Source organism: Electrona antarctica, assembly GCF_951216825.1.
Source record: "Electrona antarctica genome assembly, chromosome: 1".
In the NCBI taxonomy this organism is placed as follows: Eukaryota; Metazoa; Chordata; class Actinopteri; order Myctophiformes; family Myctophidae; genus Electrona; species Electrona antarctica.
The window spans coordinates 23,922,370-23,944,001 of NC_136806.1; the positions used below are offsets into that span (position 1 = coordinate 23,922,370).

The window sequence follows — 21,632 nt, forward strand, 5'->3', positions numbered from 1 at the left end:
GAGAGAGAGAGAGATAGAGATAGAGAGAGAGAATATCTAGATCATGCTTTGATCTTTTATTCACTACAGTGGATCACACTCCATTTAAGTATGTAATCTAAACTCCATGATGTGGTAGCTCAGGCTTGGTAGGCTGTGCACTCATCAGGGTATAGTAATTGCTGTGTCCTCTCAGAAAGATTCACACTTCAAAGTGAACTGTGCCACAGTGACTTATGGCCATGTATTATCAATATTTTGACAAGTGTGGATTGAGTAACCCTCACTCTGATCAATGTCAGTCATGCTTTTTTTTTCTGTCCAACTCTCCCATAATGAGTCTCATATGACTCATTATGAAATTTGTGAAAATAAATCCTCAATCTATACGTGGGTGACTTGCAGTTGTTGATTCAAAACAAATTGAATGTATTACTTACTGTATAACTGAATTCCCTTTTGTCAGTAGACTTGAGCGTCTCTATGACAATGAATGTTGGTTTGCCTCATAAGGCTTCCCTATGTGATACATTTTCGGATTCTCACATACATTATATTGTATTAAATGGATTTACATTTAATAAAGTAGGAAATTATGTAATTCCTAAATATCTACTGGTATTCGGGTTCCCTTGTTGCCCAGTGTATGGATGTTTGCTTCATCAGCACCAGCTGAGTATCATTGTGTGATGGATGTCACATCTTTGCCACACTATGAAGAAAATAGACATTTGATTTCATGATAGCTGCGTTATGAATGCAAACCAATGTATATCAGGCAACACCATAACACTAACTAACACTCAGGAGGGTTGAAAGGGTTGACCTAAACACACAGTGGGATAAAAGAAATGAAACTATATTAGTATTTGAATATATTGAGGCCACATGCTGTACTCATGGGAAGGCAGTTATTATTACAAACAGTAAACATTGCACTGCATTGGTGGCAACATGTCATTACTCATTACTTTGTCATAGCAAAGAGAGGATGAAGCCAGTAACTACAGACATGCTACAATGCTTCCCCTGATGCCTCACTGATCAGAGAGAAACTGGTTCCCTAGCAAGACTGGCTGAAAAACATATAACAAGTGTAATGTGTGTGCGTGCAAACTGCGATATGCGTAGGTAGGTAGGTATACAGTAGGTAGGTAGTACAAACAATTAGCCTAAAGAATTTGGGTTGATGCCAATATCATATTACTTATTAATAACATACTAACCAATATCATATTACTTATTAATAACATTACTCTCAATGATGAACTGCCCCGGTAATACCCATAGAATTTCCAGACCGTATGGCAGTCCTATTGACTGAGGATCTCAGTTCGCAGCCATTCTGTGGACCATCGAAGGTCACTGTTTTCCACTCTGTGTTTTGGCTTCTTTTGTGATAACTCCAGCGTCCCCTCAGCTGGAAATTCTACCACATCACCGCAGCAACTGTGTTTGGTGGCAAGGATTCTTCCATGTTTGACATGGTGAGCTCTGGCAGTAGCAAGGTCGCTCACAATGAAAAATCAGTGCAAGCTTATCATCCTCCCAGTCCTTGTATGTAACACCCTCTCACACCCAGGACAAATGAAGGCTGGGTATATGATATATAATTGTGTGTGTGTGTGTGTGTGTGTGTGTGTGTGTGTGTGTGTGTGTGTGTGTGTGTGTGTGTGTGTGTGTGTGTGTGTGCGTGCGTGCGTGCGTGCGTGCGTGCGTGCGTGCGTGCGTGCGTGCGTGCGTGCGTGCGTGCGTGCGTGCGTGCGTGCGTGCGTGCGTGCGTGCGTGCGTGCGTGCGTGCGTGCGTGCGTGCGTGCGTGCGTGCGTGCGTGCGTGCGTGCGTGCGTGCGTGCGTGCGTGCGTGCGTGCGTGCGTGCATGCAACAGTGATTATTTTATTTATTTATCTATTGGAAATGTGCGATGGGAAGCCAATGATGGTAACTTCTATGTTGGCCTCCTAGGCCCTACACCAATACATCATTCGTGCACCCTATATTTGTCCTGGGTGAGAGGAGTGAAAAAAGGAAGAATGTTGTCTGATAACCTCTTGTTGATAACCGATAACCCCAAGGGGCTGATATGGTGACCAATCCAACAAAATGGCCACTGAACTGACCTCATTGCATAAGGATCTCTGCATGCATGCTAAACACAGCTGCTGAGTTGAAGAAAAACCCTTTTCTGACCAAATCTGATTATGGGTATGTGGAAAGCAAATTATCATCTGGGAATTTATGGTGTATATACAGTACATAATGTATTTTGGTGTCACACACACCCTTGGCATTGTGGTGTAGACAGTAATATTAGTTAGACATGTTGTGTTATGACAAACGCACACTGACAAATGAACTAACAAGCTTACCGATGAAATGGTAAACTACCAAGTTGCCTAATTAACTAACTAAGTGACAACAGTCAGCAGTTTGTGCTAGTATATTAAAACAGCAGGGAAGGCCTTGCCTTTTATTAAGCCACCCCTAATTCTCTCTCAATGACCTACTTGGGGTTTGGCAACTGTGGGTTTTGCCCCTGAGCAAGCTTTTTCTGCATATAAAGCTGTTGGATATTTTGGGGAACTATAGCATCAAGCAAACTGGCATCCAACACGAAAACCGTGATTAATGAATAATGTCAGATGGTACTGAACCCATCGGCATTTCTTTTGTTCCGCTTTGGGTTTCTTAAGAGGGATCACTCAGTAAACTGTGTGCTGACGTTGTCAGTATGTTGCAGTAAGTTATGATGATGTAATGTGTGACTTGTGTGACGGATGGCTTCTTACACAGTAATTGATTTCATAATGTTTTCTTTTCACACAGAGTTGTGCTAAACAGTTCTGATCAAACTATGTATGTTTGCACATTATGCTCATGAAAATATTTGAGCGCTCAATTGTTTACATGCAGGGTAAATGAGCCACACCATTAATAGTCGCTGTCAATTGCAGTGTGTGTGTGTGTGCGTGCGCGTGCGTGCGTGCGTGCGTGCGTGCGTGCGTGCGTGCGTGCGTGCGTGCGTGCGTGTGTTCATCGTAAGAAACATTAGTGTCTGACTGTCTGTGTGTATTGCTTCAACCCCCTCCATTTTCAACTGAAATCTTAACGTGACCTGCACATTGTGGAGACATTGCAGCACCATCATTACTCACTGGTGGATAAACAGAGTTATTTCTCCCCTTGCAGTACACAATAGGTTGTCACTTGTTCAAAACGCTGAAAAATATGTCTGGATCACAAAGGTGATTTGTGCGTTACAATTTGAACCCAGTTTAAAGTTTTTGTTGTCGTGGCAATTTCAACGCAAGAGCGAACGCGACCACCCACATACAGTATGTTCCAACTGCAATATGAAATGGTTCATTTACCACCATAGAATTAGATTGATGGAATATGTGAACTACTAACCTTTTACGTGTCTGCTTGCTCAATGGATGTCATCAAAGGTTAATTGTGTAAAACTGCCGTTAATTTGCTCTCAAAGACACGGGAAGGATGTGGGCTCAGAGCTAGTTAGGATGAAAAGGTCAAGTTCACAACTCTCCATTAGGGAATTACTAATTACAATAGAACTTATGAATGCCTTGCCATGTAATTCTGTGTATTGACATTGCCACCCCTTCTCTCTCTCTCTCTCTCCTCTCTCTCTGTCTCTCTCTCTCTCTCTCTGTCTATCTCTGTTGATACAGAATTCCTGCCATAGAATTGAAGCTCCCACCCGTTCCTGATTATGGACTTAGTAAGTCAGGCTCAGGTGTTGGTGGCCTTGCTCATCTGTCTGGTCTTGCTATGCCAGGCCCAGGAGAGGGACTACACGGTGAAGGAGGAACAGCCGGAGAATGTCCGCATCGGGAACCTGCGCAAGGATCTGGACCTCAATCTGGACCCTGCCGTCAGACTGTCCTCGCCACTGCAGTTCAAGCCTGTGTACAAGACGGGTGACGTGCCTTTGGTGCGAGTGGAGGCAAACACAGGGGAGATCTTCACCACCAATCACCGCATTGACCGCGAGAAGCTGTGCTCGGGGGTGTTTGCGGAGAAGCGCTGCTACTACGAAATAGAGGTGGCTGTGCTGCCCGACGAAATCTTCAGATTGGTCAAGATCCGATTCCTGATCGAGGACGTCAATGACAATGCACCCCTGTTCCAGTCCACTGTCATCAACATCTCTATCCCCGAGAACACAGCCATCAACACCCGCTACCCTGTGCCCTCAGCATTTGACCCAGATGTAGGGATCAATGGCATCCAGCATTATGAACTGGTCAAGGTGAGGATGTTTTTCTTGCTTTGAAACAACTTCTTGAAATGAGATGGATGTGAATGTGAAGGGGAAACGTCTTTGTATTCTCCTGGCCTACACATCATAAGTTTAAGTTAAAAGCGATTACGCCACTATTGTCTCACACCCAGTTCATTTTTGTTTTCAATGAGTACCTTGCATCACATCTGATTCAAAATTAGACCCGTCTCAGCTTCACATAGTTTCCTATCTTTAAAAAAAAAATCACACCCGTACTTCACACCCACATTTCACACCTGTGTGAAGTGAGGGGCGCTCTTATCATCATACATCATCATACATCATCATCTCATTCTGGCCAATCTCAATTTGCGTACTCACTTTTGTCATTTACACAATGTTTGTGTTTACACAAACACTCAAAGCTGGACATAGGAGGGTCTAGTGCCCCTCAAAAATATGTTCAATGACCTCCTATATCTACAGTACAAGAGGGATTGGGCAAATCTGCTGTTGGTTACACAGATTTGAAAATATAACCATTTTTATTTCATAAGCCAGTACAGTATACTGCAATACTGCATGTTACATGTTTTATGCGAGCCATTAAGATTTCCATATGCTTTATTTCATTATCAGAGTAGGCCATAAAGAGGGGTAAGTTTTGCCATGTAGTTTAACGAATAACAGGAGAACAGTCCGAAGGAAACTGCAGACACAGCGACTACATCCAATTTCCGGCAACAGGTTAGATGTGGTGAACATTGTAGATTAAAGCTAGAAAGGAGGAATGCAGTGCATTATGCTAATCAGTGTCTCATGCAGAACTAGGAAGGCTTTTCTTCATCATCTAATTGATGCTCTATTAAACTACAGTGCTATATTCTATTTTGCCTAATGAAGTTAGGCCTACAACTAGAAAAGTAGGATAATATCATGCGTTCTTCATTTACAGTCTAGACAACACTCAATTCTGTCTGGCTCGATGAATATTGTAGATGATGAGCCTATACTGTATAAATGAAGTGTAATTTAATAGAGAGATGTGAGTACTTCAGAGGAACACCTAAATATATTAAATAGAGAAAGGTTACTGGGCATTTGGAGAAAACATTTACGCTGAGAGGTATCTAAAAGGTTGTTTCTGAATATATTATGTGAGTTTTATTTTTTAAACCAGGCTGTGAGCAGTAAATCACAAGTCAATCTCGGAGCCTCAGATGAAGTTAGTACTGGCTTAGAATGAACAGAATCGGCGCTGACCGTGTCTGCCTTGAATACCAATTTGCATTTTTAAAGAGTCTCTCCACTGCCAAGGCCTCTCCAGTGCAATGTCCTGAATTGTTCATGCCTGGAAAATCACCAACCAAATGTTCTGCTCATTACAATGATCATCTGCAATCATTTGCTTTGCCCTTTTCACAATGCGATGCTTTCTCAAACCCCTCGCCTATGGCTGAGGTTTTTATTAAAGAAAATGTGTTGCTGAAAATGCATTTTTTTCCTCTTTTTTTCCTTTTCTTTATTTACCCAGGGTAGTAGCCGAGCACAAGTGCATATTTTCAGAAACGCCATGCAACTAGAAACACAGACAGACACACATTAAAACCTGGGAGCTGACCAGTTCAACCACAGTCTTACTGTTAGCCACTGAGCAGCTCCACTGGAGCATTTGGGGGTTCCTTGCTCAAGGGCACTTGAATGGTGTTGGGGGAGTGATTTTCCTGCCAGTCCGGGGAATCAAACCGTCAACCTTCTGGCAACAAGGGTGCTCTTTTACAGCTATATTTGGCACTGTATCCCTGATTCAGTCCTACTTTTGTTTTACAGTTCTGCACTTTTTTCCCCATCACCCATCATTTACATGTCTAGCCGGTCACTTAAAATGCATGGAGAGGCACTGCAGGACATTTTCAACTTTTCTACACTTTAGTGTAACATAGAAAAAGAGTGTGGAAGAGTTTGCAAGCCTTTCCTAGAATAGCTCCTGGCACCAAGCCACCCATTGGACTATCTTTGTATGGTCCTCAGAGATTTGTCTTCGAGGCTCCCTGAGAATAATAGTTCCCCCAATGTTCTCGTGTTGTTCAGGACATGATGCTGGAATAGCTACCACTGTGTGGCACAGTGAGGCATGCTTACTGAAACAGCCTCCCGCTCCACATGTAGCCCACTTCAGCCGCCACCATAAAGAACGGATGAATGAGACATGATAGTCTCTTTGCCTTGTGCACACGTTTATTATATCTTTCCATAGCAAAAAGGGGACAATGGTTAGTAAGCCCACACGGCTTTCCAGCAGCAAACGTAATGCTTTGTAATTGCAGCCTGTGTGAAATTCTGCCATTAGCATTGGCAGCAAGCTGTGTTACTTCCCCTGAACTGCAGCAAAGGCGTGTGTCCTAAGAAACGGTGAAGGTCAGAGAAAGTAATACCATGCATGGATGGAGGAGGATCCTCCATGAAAGCAGATTTGATCACTTTGAGTATTTACAGGGAAACTCATACATCTACAAGCTCGCAGCTCTTAGCAACAGAACACATTGTGAGCTTGTAGATCTGCTATTTCTGCTGAATGTTTGCCCCAGAATAAAGACAATAATTGCTTAACCTGGATGGCCTTATTTTGGTTCAGGGGGTTGGTTGGAGCAGGTACTCTTAGCATTGCAACTGGGTTGAATTTGTTGTGCCGTACCATGCCATTATCTTGCTGAAATGTGTTTAAGTTGCTGGAGTGGATTCTTTGTTTAATAGTTTTTCAAGTGTGCACAACCGTAATTTCATTTCTATTCCATTGCGAGCCATGCATGATTTGATACAAAAGGCATTTGTGCAACCTCGGCTAATAGCCAACATTGGGATCCTATATGTTTATAGATGCAGTGAAGTGCTGCCTATATAGGCTGAAGGGGCTGACGTTCAGGCACACACCTTGCTGTCAATGATTTCCAGTTTTCATTTGCATTTCATTTTGAGTTATCATCCTCCATGAGCTGTTGACAAAAAGAAACAAACAATACCCTGCTGCTTCTTTTGTTTTAACTATATGCATCAGATCAGATCATGACCAGGGACAAGACTAAAAGAGGGATAGGGGAAACGTAAGAGAGAGAAATGAGAGAGAGGGAGGGATGAAAGAGGGAGAGAGGGGGAGAGGGACAAAGAGAGTTTCTATCAGCATTATAAAGAGGTGCTATAGCTTGTGATGAATAGCCCTCCCCAGTTGGCCCCATCCATGGGCATCACCGTGACTAGAGTCTCCCTGATATATTCACAGCCCAATCTCAGTCTCCTCTGAGTTTTAATAAGGTCATCAACTTGACTGAAAGATGCATCCACTGATAATCTAGCGCAGTCAGAATGGCTGCAGAAGGGGATTCAAATTCATCCTCCCTTCATCGTTAGCCCCCTTTCCCTTTGTCAGCAGTCCCCAGTCATTTTCATTTAAATTGGGCAACTTTGATTTGATTGTGTTCTGCACTCATTCCGAATATATGTACGGCACTGATTCCCTTGTCTGATCGATATGAAAGCCTGTGGCCTTGTAGTGTGGAATCAAAACTGTATAATCGAAGTTCAGGAGGTCGCATGCATGTGAGGCAATAGAATCAACCATGTTAACCCGGATTTATACTTAGTTGCGTGCCGGTGTCATGCAGATCTACAAGTTCACCACATGCCACAATGCGTTGTGAGCTTGTCGATCGGCTAATTTCGGTGTTCAATAACACCTCGCACAAGTAAGTATATCAAGGCCTGTCAGATGTGCACACATAGACATTTAGACAGATGTTCCTCACTGAGCCTTACGCCCTAACCACACCAAAGGGTCAAGATGGTTTTAGCGTTGTCCCTGCGGTGTGATATGTCTTGTTGCACGTTGACCCACGTTGACCCTAGTGATTCAACGCATGGAATTCAATGGCCCAAACCACACCAAAGGGTCAAGACGGTTTTAGCGTTGCATGGTGACCCTTTGGTGTGGTTAGGGCTTTAGGGTTACCAATGTCATTCATGCATACTATCTACTACAGCCATGTTTGTTGATTAGGGTTCATGCCATTTACTCTGACTTCGCAGTTGCAAGACGCTCTGGATAAGAACGTCTGCTAAATGCCTAAATTGTGATTGTAATTGTAGGCATTTAGCAGAGTGTTTTTTTTTGCAGCCAATACGTAGCTATGTGTGTCTGTCTGTATGTCTGTATGTCTGAGCACGGAAAGCTGCAATGCCTAAAGTGGCCAGTAGAGTACAGCACAGAGTTAAGTGGCACAGAGTACACTACAGTACGAGCCCTGGGCCGTTCCTGGGGGTCTGGGTGTTCCAGGGACCCCCGCACAGTACACTACAATACAGTACAGTACAGAGCACAGTAAAGTACAGTAACCAATAACAATAAATGTATAGTTGCCCCGCTCAGTTCACACACCGAACTGAGCGCCGAGTGCAGTCTCTGTCTTCAGTTGTAAATGTATGTGAAACCAAAGACAAAACCATAGCAGAACTGCCATCTCATAAATCACCATGCAGGCATGCAGCATTGCTTTTGACACATTGGCCTGCCTTGACATATCGCTATCAACAGTGTGTTCATGTACTGTACTAATATTGTATGTGCCAATAAATTGAGCCTTATCCATGACCTACATGACATACAATGACCTGTACAATTGTGGTTACTGATACTATAGTGACATTGTCGGATAGGGTCTAGGCATGACAAGGGAAGTTAATTTGTATAGCGCATATCATACACAAAGGCTATTCAAAATGCTTGGACATAAGGCGTGGAAAAACGATATAGAATAAATAAAACAGCGGGAAATTAAAGTGCAGTTATGGTTTTATTTATTCGCATATTATCAGTTGTAAGAGTATAGAAGGAATGCATGCATGGTGACACATGCATGCACGATGCACAATTTGTCCATAAGACATATCTGCATCTCCTCATATGCATATGACTTTCCTGGTTATCCTTTCACAATTTCCCTCTGGCCAGAAAGATCACAAAATAACCTTTGAATGATCAATCCAGCAGCGTTGGCTGCATTAAGTAGTTCTGTCAATCACTAACATAGTGACAACATTCCCCCGGCAAGCAATTTTCGAGAGTACACAATGATTTACATGCTGCCGCCGCACATTTCCTTCTGTCTGCTACAACAGTATATCGGCACCAGAACGATGCTGATTTTTAAAACCTACTGGAGAGACTTGTGCAGCAATTTGGTCCAAATGTTCCTTCTCTTCCCCTCCTCGCACAGTGCGAATGTATGTACGGTATCTTAATCTCATTTGATAGCTGTGCCTAGACAGAGTAATCTCCTACAACATTATGTGCAGCATGAAGCTTATCTCTTTAAAGAGGATGCTTTTTCTTGTTTTAGCATGAAACTGCTTCTGACTGAAAGAGCTTCAAAGGGCTTCTTTGTTTCATAATGTGCATGCAGCTCATTCATGGGCTTGATCTTCTTATTTCCTTCCCCTTCTCTCTCGCACTCTCTCTCTCTCTCTCTCTGTGTGTCTCTCTCTCGCGCGCGCGCGAGAGCGCACACACACACACACACACACACACACACACACACACACACACACACACACACACACACACACACACACACACACACACACACACACACACACACACACACACACACACACACACACACACACACACACTCACTCACTCACTCACTCACTCACTCACTCACACACACACACACACACACACACACACACACACACACACACACACACACTCACACACACACACACACACACACACACACACACACACACACACACACAGGGTGGTAGAGCTACACTCTACCACCCCGCACCCCCATTCTACATTTCGTTCTTGCTCCTTTCTCTCTAATTTGGAAGAATCGATGGATCCTACCACATACTGCATCTGAAATCATAAAAGTGCTATTTTTTAAAGGGAAAGGCAATTACTGGGAACAGTACGTGCCAGTTTCTCATGGGGATTACATATGCATTTGTTTTCATTTTCCTCAGGCTTTACTTTTGCCCAGATTTAGTTTTTCTAGGATGAAACGCCTTTTCCTAATGTGCAATCATTATTATTATTTTTAACTCCCAATCTTTAATCTGTGGTCGAGCCTCACAGTGCATTTGAGGCCATCTTTGAAAACGTCTCTTGCATCACAAAATGTCGTGGCTTCTGTCTCCTCAATTCCAGCATAGACACAGGAGAGGGGGAATGAAATCTCATCTTAGTTAAGGCAGATGGATTGCAATAAGGGCACTAAGGAGCTAAATTACCCCTTTCAAGTAGATGATACCAAGAAGGATGAGAGTAGCTCATTGAAGTGGTAGGTTTTAAAACTATAGTTGACCAGAGGCCCCTAGGGCTCTATACTTGGACCCCCTCCTTGTTTACCTCTACAGTCTACACTCTACACCAACACTATGCAATGCATTGTGAGCTTGTAGATCTGCTATTTCCCCTGAATGTTCACCACAGAATAGGGACGCAAGGGTTCATGTGGTGTTTCATCATCGGTCTCAACAATGCACACACTGAATACCTAAGAATGTATTTCCCTAGTACCTACTGTACATCACTCTCTTAATTTATAAACATGTATGCTGTGCATGAACCATGAACCATTGAAAACAACGTGGTGAGTAACCCAGGACTGCTGTTGAAAGATGTTGCGTTTCTTGCATCCCTAGAGCTGGAATACAATAGAGCAGCGGCAGCGGCAGCCTCATTTAGAACAAGCTGGGACTATTTGTTGTTTCTCTCTAAATCCAACATTGACATAAACCTTTCCTTGAGAAGGGGATTTCAGGTTTTATCACAAAAATAAACATCGTTAGGAGCTTTTTTCTTTTTTTTACTTCATAAGGCTATTGAAGAACTTTCACCCTAAGGTTTTCACATGCGTGCTGAACAAACATTGATCCTCTAAAGCAAACAATAGCTTTGTTCACGGCATACGGTTATGTTAGTGTGATACCTTGACACTACATAAACAACCTCCTCTGCATTCCCATACAATTGCATCATCCTCACTAACAGCACTGCATCCGTATTCCAGTATGATGGGGGAATTGTCTCTGTATTGTCCTAGTTGAGTTACGTTTGATTTATATATTTCTATATCAATTTGTGTTATAAAAGTTATGTGACATCATACGCTAAATGTTTCACGTAACGACAATAAAGTGTGCCCTTATTGTTTTTGTCTTTGCAGAGTGTCAGTGAGTTTGGCCTGGACATCATCGAGACTCCCGAGGGAGACAAGTGGCCCCAGCTCATCGTTCAGCAGAATCTGGACCGTGAGCAGAAAGATACATTTGTAATGAAGATCAAGGTGGAGGACGGGGGTAACCCTCCCAAGTCTAGCACCGCCATCCTCCAGGTCACCATCTCTGATGTCAACGACAATCGACCCATCTTCAAGGACACCGAGCTGGAGGTCACCGTGCCTGAGAACGCACCCACGGGGACGTCGGTCGCCCAACTCCACGCCTCGGACGCCGACCTGGGCTCCAACGCTCAAATACACTTTGCCTTCAGCAACCAGATCTCTGCCTCGACCAAACGCCACTTTGCCATCGACGGCTCCACAGGACTGATTACCATCAAGCAGCCACTGGACAGGGAGGTGACACCTGTTCATAAGCTCATTGTCCTGGCTAGTGATGGCAGCTCCACCCCCTCCAGAGCCACAGTGATTGTTAATGTAACAGACGTTAATGACAATATTCCATCCATAGACACTCGCTACATAATCAACCTGGTTAATGGGACTGTTCTCCTGTCTGAGAATGCGCCTCTCAACACCAAAATAGCCCTAATCACAGTCACAGATAAGGATGCTGATCTGTTCGGCAAAGTAGCTTGTTACACTGACCATGACGTTCCCTTTCGTTTGAAGCCAGTCTTTAATGACCAATTTTTATTGGAGACTGCAGCTCCTCTTGATTATGAGACGACCAGGGAATATGCAATTAGGATAGTAGCCTCGGACAGGGGGACACCTCCACTCAACACTTCGGCCATGCTTTTAATTAAAATCAAGGATGAGAATGACAACGCACCCATCTTTCCCCAGCCAGAGATCCAGCTCTCCATTCCTGAGAACAATGACCCCTCTACGCAGTTGATAAAAATCAGTGCCACTGACGCAGACAGCGGACATAATGCTGAGATTATTTATACTCTTGGCCCTGACGTACCAGATGGGTTCAACATAGACAGACGGTCAGGTATCCTCTCAGTTGGCAAACGGCTGGACAGGGAGAAACAGGAGAGGTACTCATTCACTGTCATAGCAAGGGACAATGGCTCCTCGTCCCTGCAGAGCAATGTCACTGTCAGGCTAATCGTTCAGGACCTTAATGACAACAGCCCGGCTTTCACACACCCTGAGTACAACTTCTATGTGCCTGAGAACCTGCCTCTTTACGGAACTGTGGGCTTAATCACAGTGACTGACGCTGATGCGGGGGACAATTCTGTTATAACCTTGTCCATTTTGAATGGTAAAGACACCTTCATCATCGACCCCCAGACTGGTGTTATCAGGCCCAATATCACCTTCGACAGGGAGCAGCAAAGCTCTTACACATTTATGGTGAAAGCAGTTGATGGAGGGCAGCCTCCCAGCACTTCCTATGCCAAGGTCACCATCAATGTGGTCGACGTGAATGACAATCGCCCTGTGTTCGTCATCCCCTCATCAAACTACAGCTACGACCTCGTGAAGTCCACTACCGCCCCTGGTGCCGTGGTCACAAGGGTGTTTGCCATTGACAATGACACAGGTATGAATGCTGAGCTGCAGTATAGCATCAGCAGCAGCATTATCATCACCTCGAGGGTATCTCCTAGAGGTCTCTTTTCAATAGACAAAACAACTGGTAACATAACCCTGCAGGAGAGGATAGTGGCAGCCGATCAGGGTCTGCATAGGCTGGTAATCAAGGTCAAAGATCTAGGCCAGCCGGAGTCATTGCAAGCCATCACACTCATTCACCTATTTGTAAATGACTCTGTTTCAAATGCGACCTTCATCCAAGAGCAGTTGCGGAAGAGCATGGAGACGCCTTTGGACCGCAATATAGGGGACAGCGAGGTTACTCCGCAAGCCAACGGATATGTTATTGTTGTCATTGCTATCATAGCAGGCACCATGACTGTCATATTAGTGATATTTGTTACAGCCTTGGTGCGTTGCCGCCAGACGCCAAGGCATAAAGTGGTGCAGAAGGGCAAGCAAAGCGGAGAGTGGGTGTCACCCAACCAAGAGAACCGTCAGATTAAGAAGAAGAAGAAGAAGAAGAAGCGGTCCCCTAAGAGTCTCCTCCTGAACTTTGTGAGCATTGACGAATCCAAGCCTGACGACCCCAGCCATGAACATATTAATGGCACATTGGACCTCCCCGTTGAGCTGGAGGATCAGACCATGGGGAAATACAACTGGGCCACGACGCCCACCACCTTCAAACCTGACAGCCCAGATTTAGCCAAGCATTACAAGTCTGCGTCCCCTCAGCCCACCTTTCAAATCAAGCCGGAGACTCCGGTGGCCCCAAAGAAACACCACGTGATCCAGGAGCTCCCCTTGGACAACACGTTCGTGGTGGGCTGTGACTCGCTCTCCAAGTGCTCCTCGACTAGCTCCGACCCATACAGTGTCTCAGAGTGCAGCTGTCAGGGGGGATTCAAGACCGCGGGGCAAATCACCACCCGACAGGTAATTCATGACTTCCTTTTTAAACCCACCCACACCAGTCCCCACTCACACTCCCCCCGCTGTCCCATGGTAGGTGATGTGAAGGGGGGAGGGTGGCAGCATGGAGCCAGGGGACTCCACCACACAGCCCACCATGTCTACATGAATGTCATCTGTGCAGAATACTGAACATAGTCCCTGTTCTGACTAAAACCTAATTTCTCTTGAAATGAATCCAACAGATCCTTCGGGCATACGGTCCTTTATAACCAATCTGTAATTGCATTAACCTTGTTTTTGTTAAAGTTCCTTTCAAAAGTTGAGAGTAATGGCAGTAGTGTAATTATAGTAGCTAGCCTTAAGATCAGTATGGCGGGTGACAGAGCTATAGGGAGACTGGGAGTCTAATTGAACCCTGCACAGCAGCGTTGGAGTTCATGCAGAGGCAGACCTGTGTTTTAATCTCTTTGACTAACAAGTTAACAAGTTGTTTAAACAAGCCTGGCTGTCAGGTAGAAATAAAATGGCAACTACTGTAGACTGACAAGGCGAGATGGACCATTCACTTCATCAAGTATGCATTTAGGCCAAAAAAAGAAGAAAAACCTATAGTACACCCTGAAAAGAATGGCTCCAGATGTGCTAAAACATACTCGATAGATAATCCCACTTTTTGCCGCTTCTGTCCTCAAAATACCAAGCACCATTATACTGCTCTGCCAGTGAAGTTTTGCGGAGAGAAGCTCATTTGAATGCCAGGGTACAGCACCAGGGCTTATGACTCCCTAAGAGATGTGCCAAATGCGAAGTGCCCCAATAAATAAAACCTGGTGAGGGAAATAAATGTAAATCAGAGGTAAGGAGAGGTGGCCTTGCTCAGCTCTGACAGCCAGAGCAGAGCGCCGTGGAAAGAGACTGAGCACTGGAATGGGAATAGAGAGGGGGGGAGGGAGGGTCACGGAGATCAAGGTGACATGGAGCCTCGGGACCAATATACTTAAACACTGAGGGAGTAGTAGTTCGTAAAAAAGGCCCTGCTGGGCCATCGTCACATTTAACTCATTAATACTCAACCTTAAATAGCCCAATTAATGCTAAAAAGGCCGTAGCATATATACATGTGCACTTTCGCAGTCCAGCTGTACATTTTCTAAATGAGATCATAAAGGACAGAGGATACATGTCTTATGAGAACATAATTATGTGTGTGATAACTATTCCTGATATGCATTACTGAGTAATGTACATATGGATATGTATTGCCAATTTGCCATGATCCTTCATTGTCAGGCATATTGGTGCTGTGTGTAGACGTTTGTTTTATTATTATTATTATTATTTCCTGCGTTATGATTTGTTTCCAATTTGACTCTTTTCCTATGGTTTGCTTTTCAATTTATTTCTGGTCATTGTTGCTGGGTTGCTGGTTTGCCTCTGCCTCTATATTTGTCATTGTTTTGATCACAATTATCACATCTGCCATTCATTCGATTCTGGCTCAATTTAATCATATTCCATCAATAATCGATTTAGTTTGATAGGGTACTTGCTTCGGTTTCTATCTGGTATCGCATTGTACACAATTTAAATTGATTTGCCTACTAGTTTTTCTTCTTCTCCCAATATACCCTTTTCTGTGACATCTTGTAACTGGATAGAATCCCTTGGCTTTTGCTGTACATATTGTAAATGACTAGTTATCCAGTGCAGTGTTACGGTGGAGATAATTTATGAAGACACCCACACAGAGCAGATAGTCATTTGCTTCAGCCGTCTTTTATTTGAAACCCCAGTGAAGAGACATGCCCTGCCATGCTACATTATACATAAGCCTACTAAATGCCCTACGTACTAAGGTACGTTAAATTAAGAATATGTTTATACTTCTCACTGTCAAGTTGTCAGAATGACTTTCCTCTCTTACTGGTTGTGACTGGTTGTGGGTCGGAAATATGCAGAAATATTCAATTGGTGTTTTCCAGTTTTATCCTCCTGTATGAATAGTGGATTTAAATTGATTTGCACTTGTGTTGCCGCCGAGAAGGGAATCCTTTGATGGAAATATTTCAAGCATGGGTGAATATATGATTAAGTATCTAAATTAAGTCTAGGTGGGTTTGTTTTGCAACCTAGATTAGTTTCCTTAACAGAGGACAAATTAAGCGGATATAATATTGTTGCTGCATTTGAAAATTATCAAGATAAATCAGTCCTCATTGCTTCCTTCCACAGGCCATAACCTCACTGATGTTAAACAGATAGTACATTTAAATTCCTCTCTCCCCTTAAGCAAGTGACAAGTGATGCCTCTCTCTTTAGACATTAGATTTCCCACCAGTTTTAAGTATGCTTATTTAATCTAAAAAAAAAAGAAGGGGAAAAAGAAATCACATGAAGTCTTGCCTGATGATAATCTACAGCTGCAAAGGTTAATTAAATGCACTAAAGGGTTAATCACTCGTAATACAATATGATTAAAATCACTGTAATTAGGTTTCAAATGAGGCCGATAAGAAACTAGGAAAAAAGGCAGCCGTCCTTTAAGATAATCAGAATACCATGTGCTATCTGTGGGTGGATTCTTCAGGAATGAGACAACATCTGACCTCCTGCCCTTTCTGCTGTGGCCCTGTAAGAATTCCTCATTTGATCCCGTCTCTGTGCCTCTTTTGGACTAAATCTATTTTCACAAACGGAACACTTAATAGAGCAACACCCTCATCGAAATACCTCTCGTTGATTTGATTTAATCAAAGGTTTTCGGGAACATGACTCATATTCAAGTTGAAATGTGGCTGTTTTAACCAAAGCCGCCACGTACTGTATATTTCGCTGGTGCCAGCCAGCCTGGATTTGTAATACTGCAAGTAAAAAGCACAGGAAAATTGTCATATATTCCCCATTGCTCATGAAAGTTACAGACCGTGGTTTAGTGCCCCCACCCCCCAAAAAAAGGACAGATAAGACTAAGGGCACCCATGGAATAATAATCAATGCTGGGGGCACACAGGAGATGCTTGATAATGAAGGTCACCGCAAATGTTTGTAGAGACTTTACAAATGTAGCCGCTAAAGAGGAAAGCTTGTCAAAATACTTCAGAGACCACATATTTGCACCACCATATGGCCCCATTATACAGCGAGAACACAATTTGTAACCTCAAACCCAACAACACCCCCTCCCACCCGGTGTCCCCTCCCCCCTCCGCTCTGTTTTTACTCATCTCATCGGTTTCTTTTATCTTACCCCGCTCCGCCACGGCGTCACCCCCCCAACTCTGCAACAGTGATACTGGAGGTCAAATCTCCGTGCAGTGATGAGGAATCCTTGTCAGGGCGTGCGGTTTAGTGAAAGCAGATCAAATGCCGATGCTGCCTTGGTTGAATGATGTCGGGACATCTGCATGAATATGCAGGATGTACTGTATAAAAGGCCAGTAAACTCTTTTGCTTGGCCTACACTACATTTCCGGGGGCCACGGTTGCATGCGGTCATCATCGCTCGATCGTCAGGCTGACCTCACGCTTCATAGTGTTCATGGAGAGAGCACATTAGCATACTATGTACAGCACATACATTATGCTCCCTGTAATGCAGTAGTGTAGTGTGGGCTCAATTGTTATTTTATTTCGTTTTACATATTGATTCATGTTACCTTCCTTTAAAAGAATATAAGACAAATGTCTTGGATGAGGAGTCTAGCAGAAAACTAAATCTCTCTCTGTAATATCCATTTATTTATGAGGGTGAGGGATGGGCCTTTCACCCTCGCCACCCATGGTGTGATTGGTGAAGCTGCTTACTATGACTCATTGTGATGACCATAGCCGGCAGGGGAAGAGACTATCTTGTTAAAAGGCTAACTATGATAGTTAAATGAAATTGGATGCCAGTGTCCGAATGGTAGCGGCTGATTGTGACTTTTTTTTAATGTATTTATTTATTCATTCTCATTCATTACTTATTTATTACAAAGTCATCGCATCTGTAATCACCATGCCTTGCTGCCATAAGTATTTTGTTGGGTCAAGATTTTACTTGGATCAGACATTGGCAGTTGTGTCTCTAAAGTTCCTGAAGGACAGCCAAATGTCAAATCTGTACCTATCAGAGGAGCCACTGGCAAGGGTCCCAATGTGTGGGCCTAAATTGACTCAAACGGTTTTCTGAGGGGAAATGAAGAGTGCTGCACTAGTGTGGTGGGAGACAAACACAAATTTGACCAAATTACATGCTCTGATAAGTACAGGAAAAATCCACAAACGTGTCACACCTGTAGCATTCTTCAAGGAAACCTGACAAGATAATGACTCAATTGCCAGCTGTGCCTTGAAGAATGCTCCCCCCCCACCCCTATCTACTACTCAGAGATTTGTATTTACTGTTAAGTGTAGCCTCACACACTGATAAGGCTACAGCTTAGAGTGCTCAGAGCTCGATGATATTGTAACTACAATCTCCCTATATCTGTCTGTCTCTCTATATTTCAGGAGACGGCACTGAAACCACCACACTATGGCACACTCTGTGGCACAGGTACAGCCCGCTCCCACAGGATTAAAATCAATCTCTAGCTCCCACTACCCCTAGAGAGAGAGAGAGGGAGAGAGAGAGAGGGAGAGAGAGAGATAGATAGAGAGAGAGAGAGGAAAGAAAGAAGAAGGAATGAAAGCAAGAACCTAAGAGGTGAAACAAGTACTCTACTGTCTCAACAGCCTCAAACCCTGCCTTTACATTGAAGTAGGAGAAAAGGTGAACTTGGAGGCTGGGTGAAAAACCACAGGCAGAGATGAGTCACATCACCTGAAACGTATGACAAAGCTCTTCCTGTGACAGTGTGTTGGGGCTTGAATTGCTTTATCAAATCCTATGCTATTACATAGCTATATGTCACTGAGGATGATACGATGAAACCCTCCTCCAAAACATCCCTCACTCCACCTCCTCCCGAAAAAAAACCCCCACTGTGTAAAAAAAAAAGAAAGAAAAAAAAAGTGACAAGTACAGTACGAGGATCTGTAATGTATGTTTATATGTATGTATGTATATCTACCTATTACAGAGTTCATGGTGTTTATATTTATTGATTCCTATTTTATTTTTTAATTATTATTTTATATTGTTTTCAAAACTGCCAGATAGGCTATTTTATTTTCTAATGTTCTGTTTTTGTATCATTGGAAGTTGCTCTTTCTGGGCTTGCTGTTGGAACTATGGTGATGTTTTGATGCTGCAAAGTCTACCAATAATAGATCCCACATCACAGTGGAACCTTTCTGTCGGCTATTGCCTCTTTTTATCCCACTTTCAGTGCCACTGGTATTGTTCGTAGTGTGTGGCTAATGTTAACAGTAATATGCATGGCCCCACTATACAACGTAGAGCTTTACAACTGTGCTACTGGTCACCACAGTGTTATTACATTTGGACAAATGATGGGGGACGTTTAGCATTTTAAGCTAAACCACAATCACAGGGGACTATACATGCTTAGGATTGGGATATAATCAAAAGCTGTTTATGTAGGGCACAATTGATGAGCATTAATTAAGCTTAGCCTTTTGTGGGCGGCATTCAGCTCCTTAGTCACATCCGATTTAACCTGTGAGATACATTATTATATCAAATGTTTCCAAATGTACAAGAAGAAAACATTACAATCCTCAGGCAGTCGTAATATGACTTGGTGGGCTTAAGCAAAAATCACTTGAATTATGAAAAGTCCATTGAACACCAAAACGTGGAGGTAATCCAGGCTTTGATTTGAAACATTTGACAAAAGAAACACACTGATGGTGCACTTACAATTCTTTAGGGCTTGTACGGTCGGTCTGTGTCACACACACACCCATGCACGAACACACGCATGCACGAGTGCATGCACACACACACACACACACACACACACACACACACACACACACACACACACACACACACACACACACACACACACACACACACACACACACACACACACACACACACACACACACACACACACACACACACACACACACACACAAAGCCTCTATTGTATCTCTACAGTCATTAGGTTATGTCCCATCTCTTCACAATATGACACCAGTAACTGGCGCAATGGGCTAGTGGCATTGTTGTTCAATATTCATGTTAATTGGTAAAGTAAAGACTGCTTTGGTAGGTAAGACCTAAATGGTACAATACAGTACATACATATAACTGTAGAATTAGATCCATTAAAACGGACACAACTATTAGTTGGTTGGAGTTGTACAAATGGACAGCCTTTTTTTTTTTTTTTTTCTTATTGTTCTTGTTAAAACATGCCATGATTTTGAAGATGTCCGATTTAAAGCTTCTAATTCTATGTATATTAGCTCCTAGACATCCAGGCGTTTTGACTGGAGGAGGTATATTCATGTAATTATGGTATCCAATGTATTCACTACTGCGTAGGAGCCACAGTATGAACTATACATAGCATCATAGCACTGTGTAATGATTAGACTTGCCTGATCCTTGGGGAAAAGAAAAAAATAAGTACATGGGGAGAGCTTTTATCCTTGTAAGGGAGACAGAGAACCTCACTTTTATTCAATGTGAAGTACAATATGCACCTTACATGATCTTTGTAATTGACTTTGATTTGCCAGTGCGTGGAGACAACTGTAAATGTTTTGTTTATGTATGTGTGTGCTTCTGAAATTTATTAAAGTCTTTTGCATTGTATTTGCACATTTCCATGACTCTTCTTATTCATCGAGGTAAAAACTTATTTCAATATTCAGCCTTATTAACCTTTAATTCCCTGTGACCACCAAATAATTAGATTATACAATGTAATAGTCTTACTCGACAATACTTTTTTACGATACAGTTATGCAGTCTTGCACTGTCTAGGTCAATGCTGGCCGACGCCATTTAACCTGTGTGTGGGTGTGTTGATCTGGACACCCTTGATTGGCTCAGGTTTGAAGTCATACTGTAGGAAGAAGAACTGCCTGCCCCCACCGTTCTTTTATTCTTTTTACGCAACAACAAGGCGCTTATCCGGAGGAGAGTAATGATGAAACGATTTAGATATACTGTACATCTCTCATTAGGAAAGAGATTACAGTCAAAAGTTATGGAAATTTGGAATAACACCATCCTTTGAAGTACACGGACAGAAAGCATCAGAATAGGGGCTGCTTTTTTTGGAACAGTACAACTTACTTTTCTCTGTATCTCCTCCACAAAAGCTGATAATGATCATTTGATAATGAGCACCCTGCTATTATGATGTACAGTACAGTACATAGGGCACCAACGGGTACTGAAGCTTTTGTACATCTGAAAGAGATTGATGGTTGTACAGCAACCGCCACCCTGAAATGGCAGTGGTGATTATTTTTTATTTTTACTTCTTTCTACACATTTTGATACGGGCTTCTGAAGCACAGAGCGGAGTCAAAGCATCGGCAACAGGACATGTTTAATTGCTTATCAAAGTTGCTTCATATTTCAAAAGTGAGATGGATCTCTTCCCCTGGAGGGAAGCATGTCCTCAGTGATTAGAGAAAATAGTTCACACCAGTGCAGTGTGTTTTACTCCAGTAAAGCAGCACATCCTGACATTGAGGCACAACTGACAGCTTTCTATTAATAGATTAATGTAAACCTGCTAAACATTGTGTTCCCACTTTGAACCTGATGAACTTGAGTGAATCA

The 21,632-nt window shown here is 43.1% G+C and overlaps 1 protein-coding gene across 1 annotated transcript in view; it reads left to right on the top strand.

The window, feature by feature from the left end:
* Window positions 1-3,710: 3,710 nt before the first annotated feature.
* The window catches only part of pcdh11 (protocadherin 11), a gene marked incomplete at both ends in the record, with an annotated part of 154,163 nt that continues 136,241 nt past the window's right edge, over window positions 3,711-21,632 (top strand). Inside the window, 2 exons of the mRNA XM_079499101.1 lie at window positions 3,711-4,250; window positions 11,453-13,960. Of these exons, the coding sequence (XP_079355227.1) occupies window positions 3,711-4,250; window positions 11,453-13,960 (3,048 nt within the window). The remainder of the gene's footprint in view (window positions 4,251-11,452; window positions 13,961-21,632) is intronic.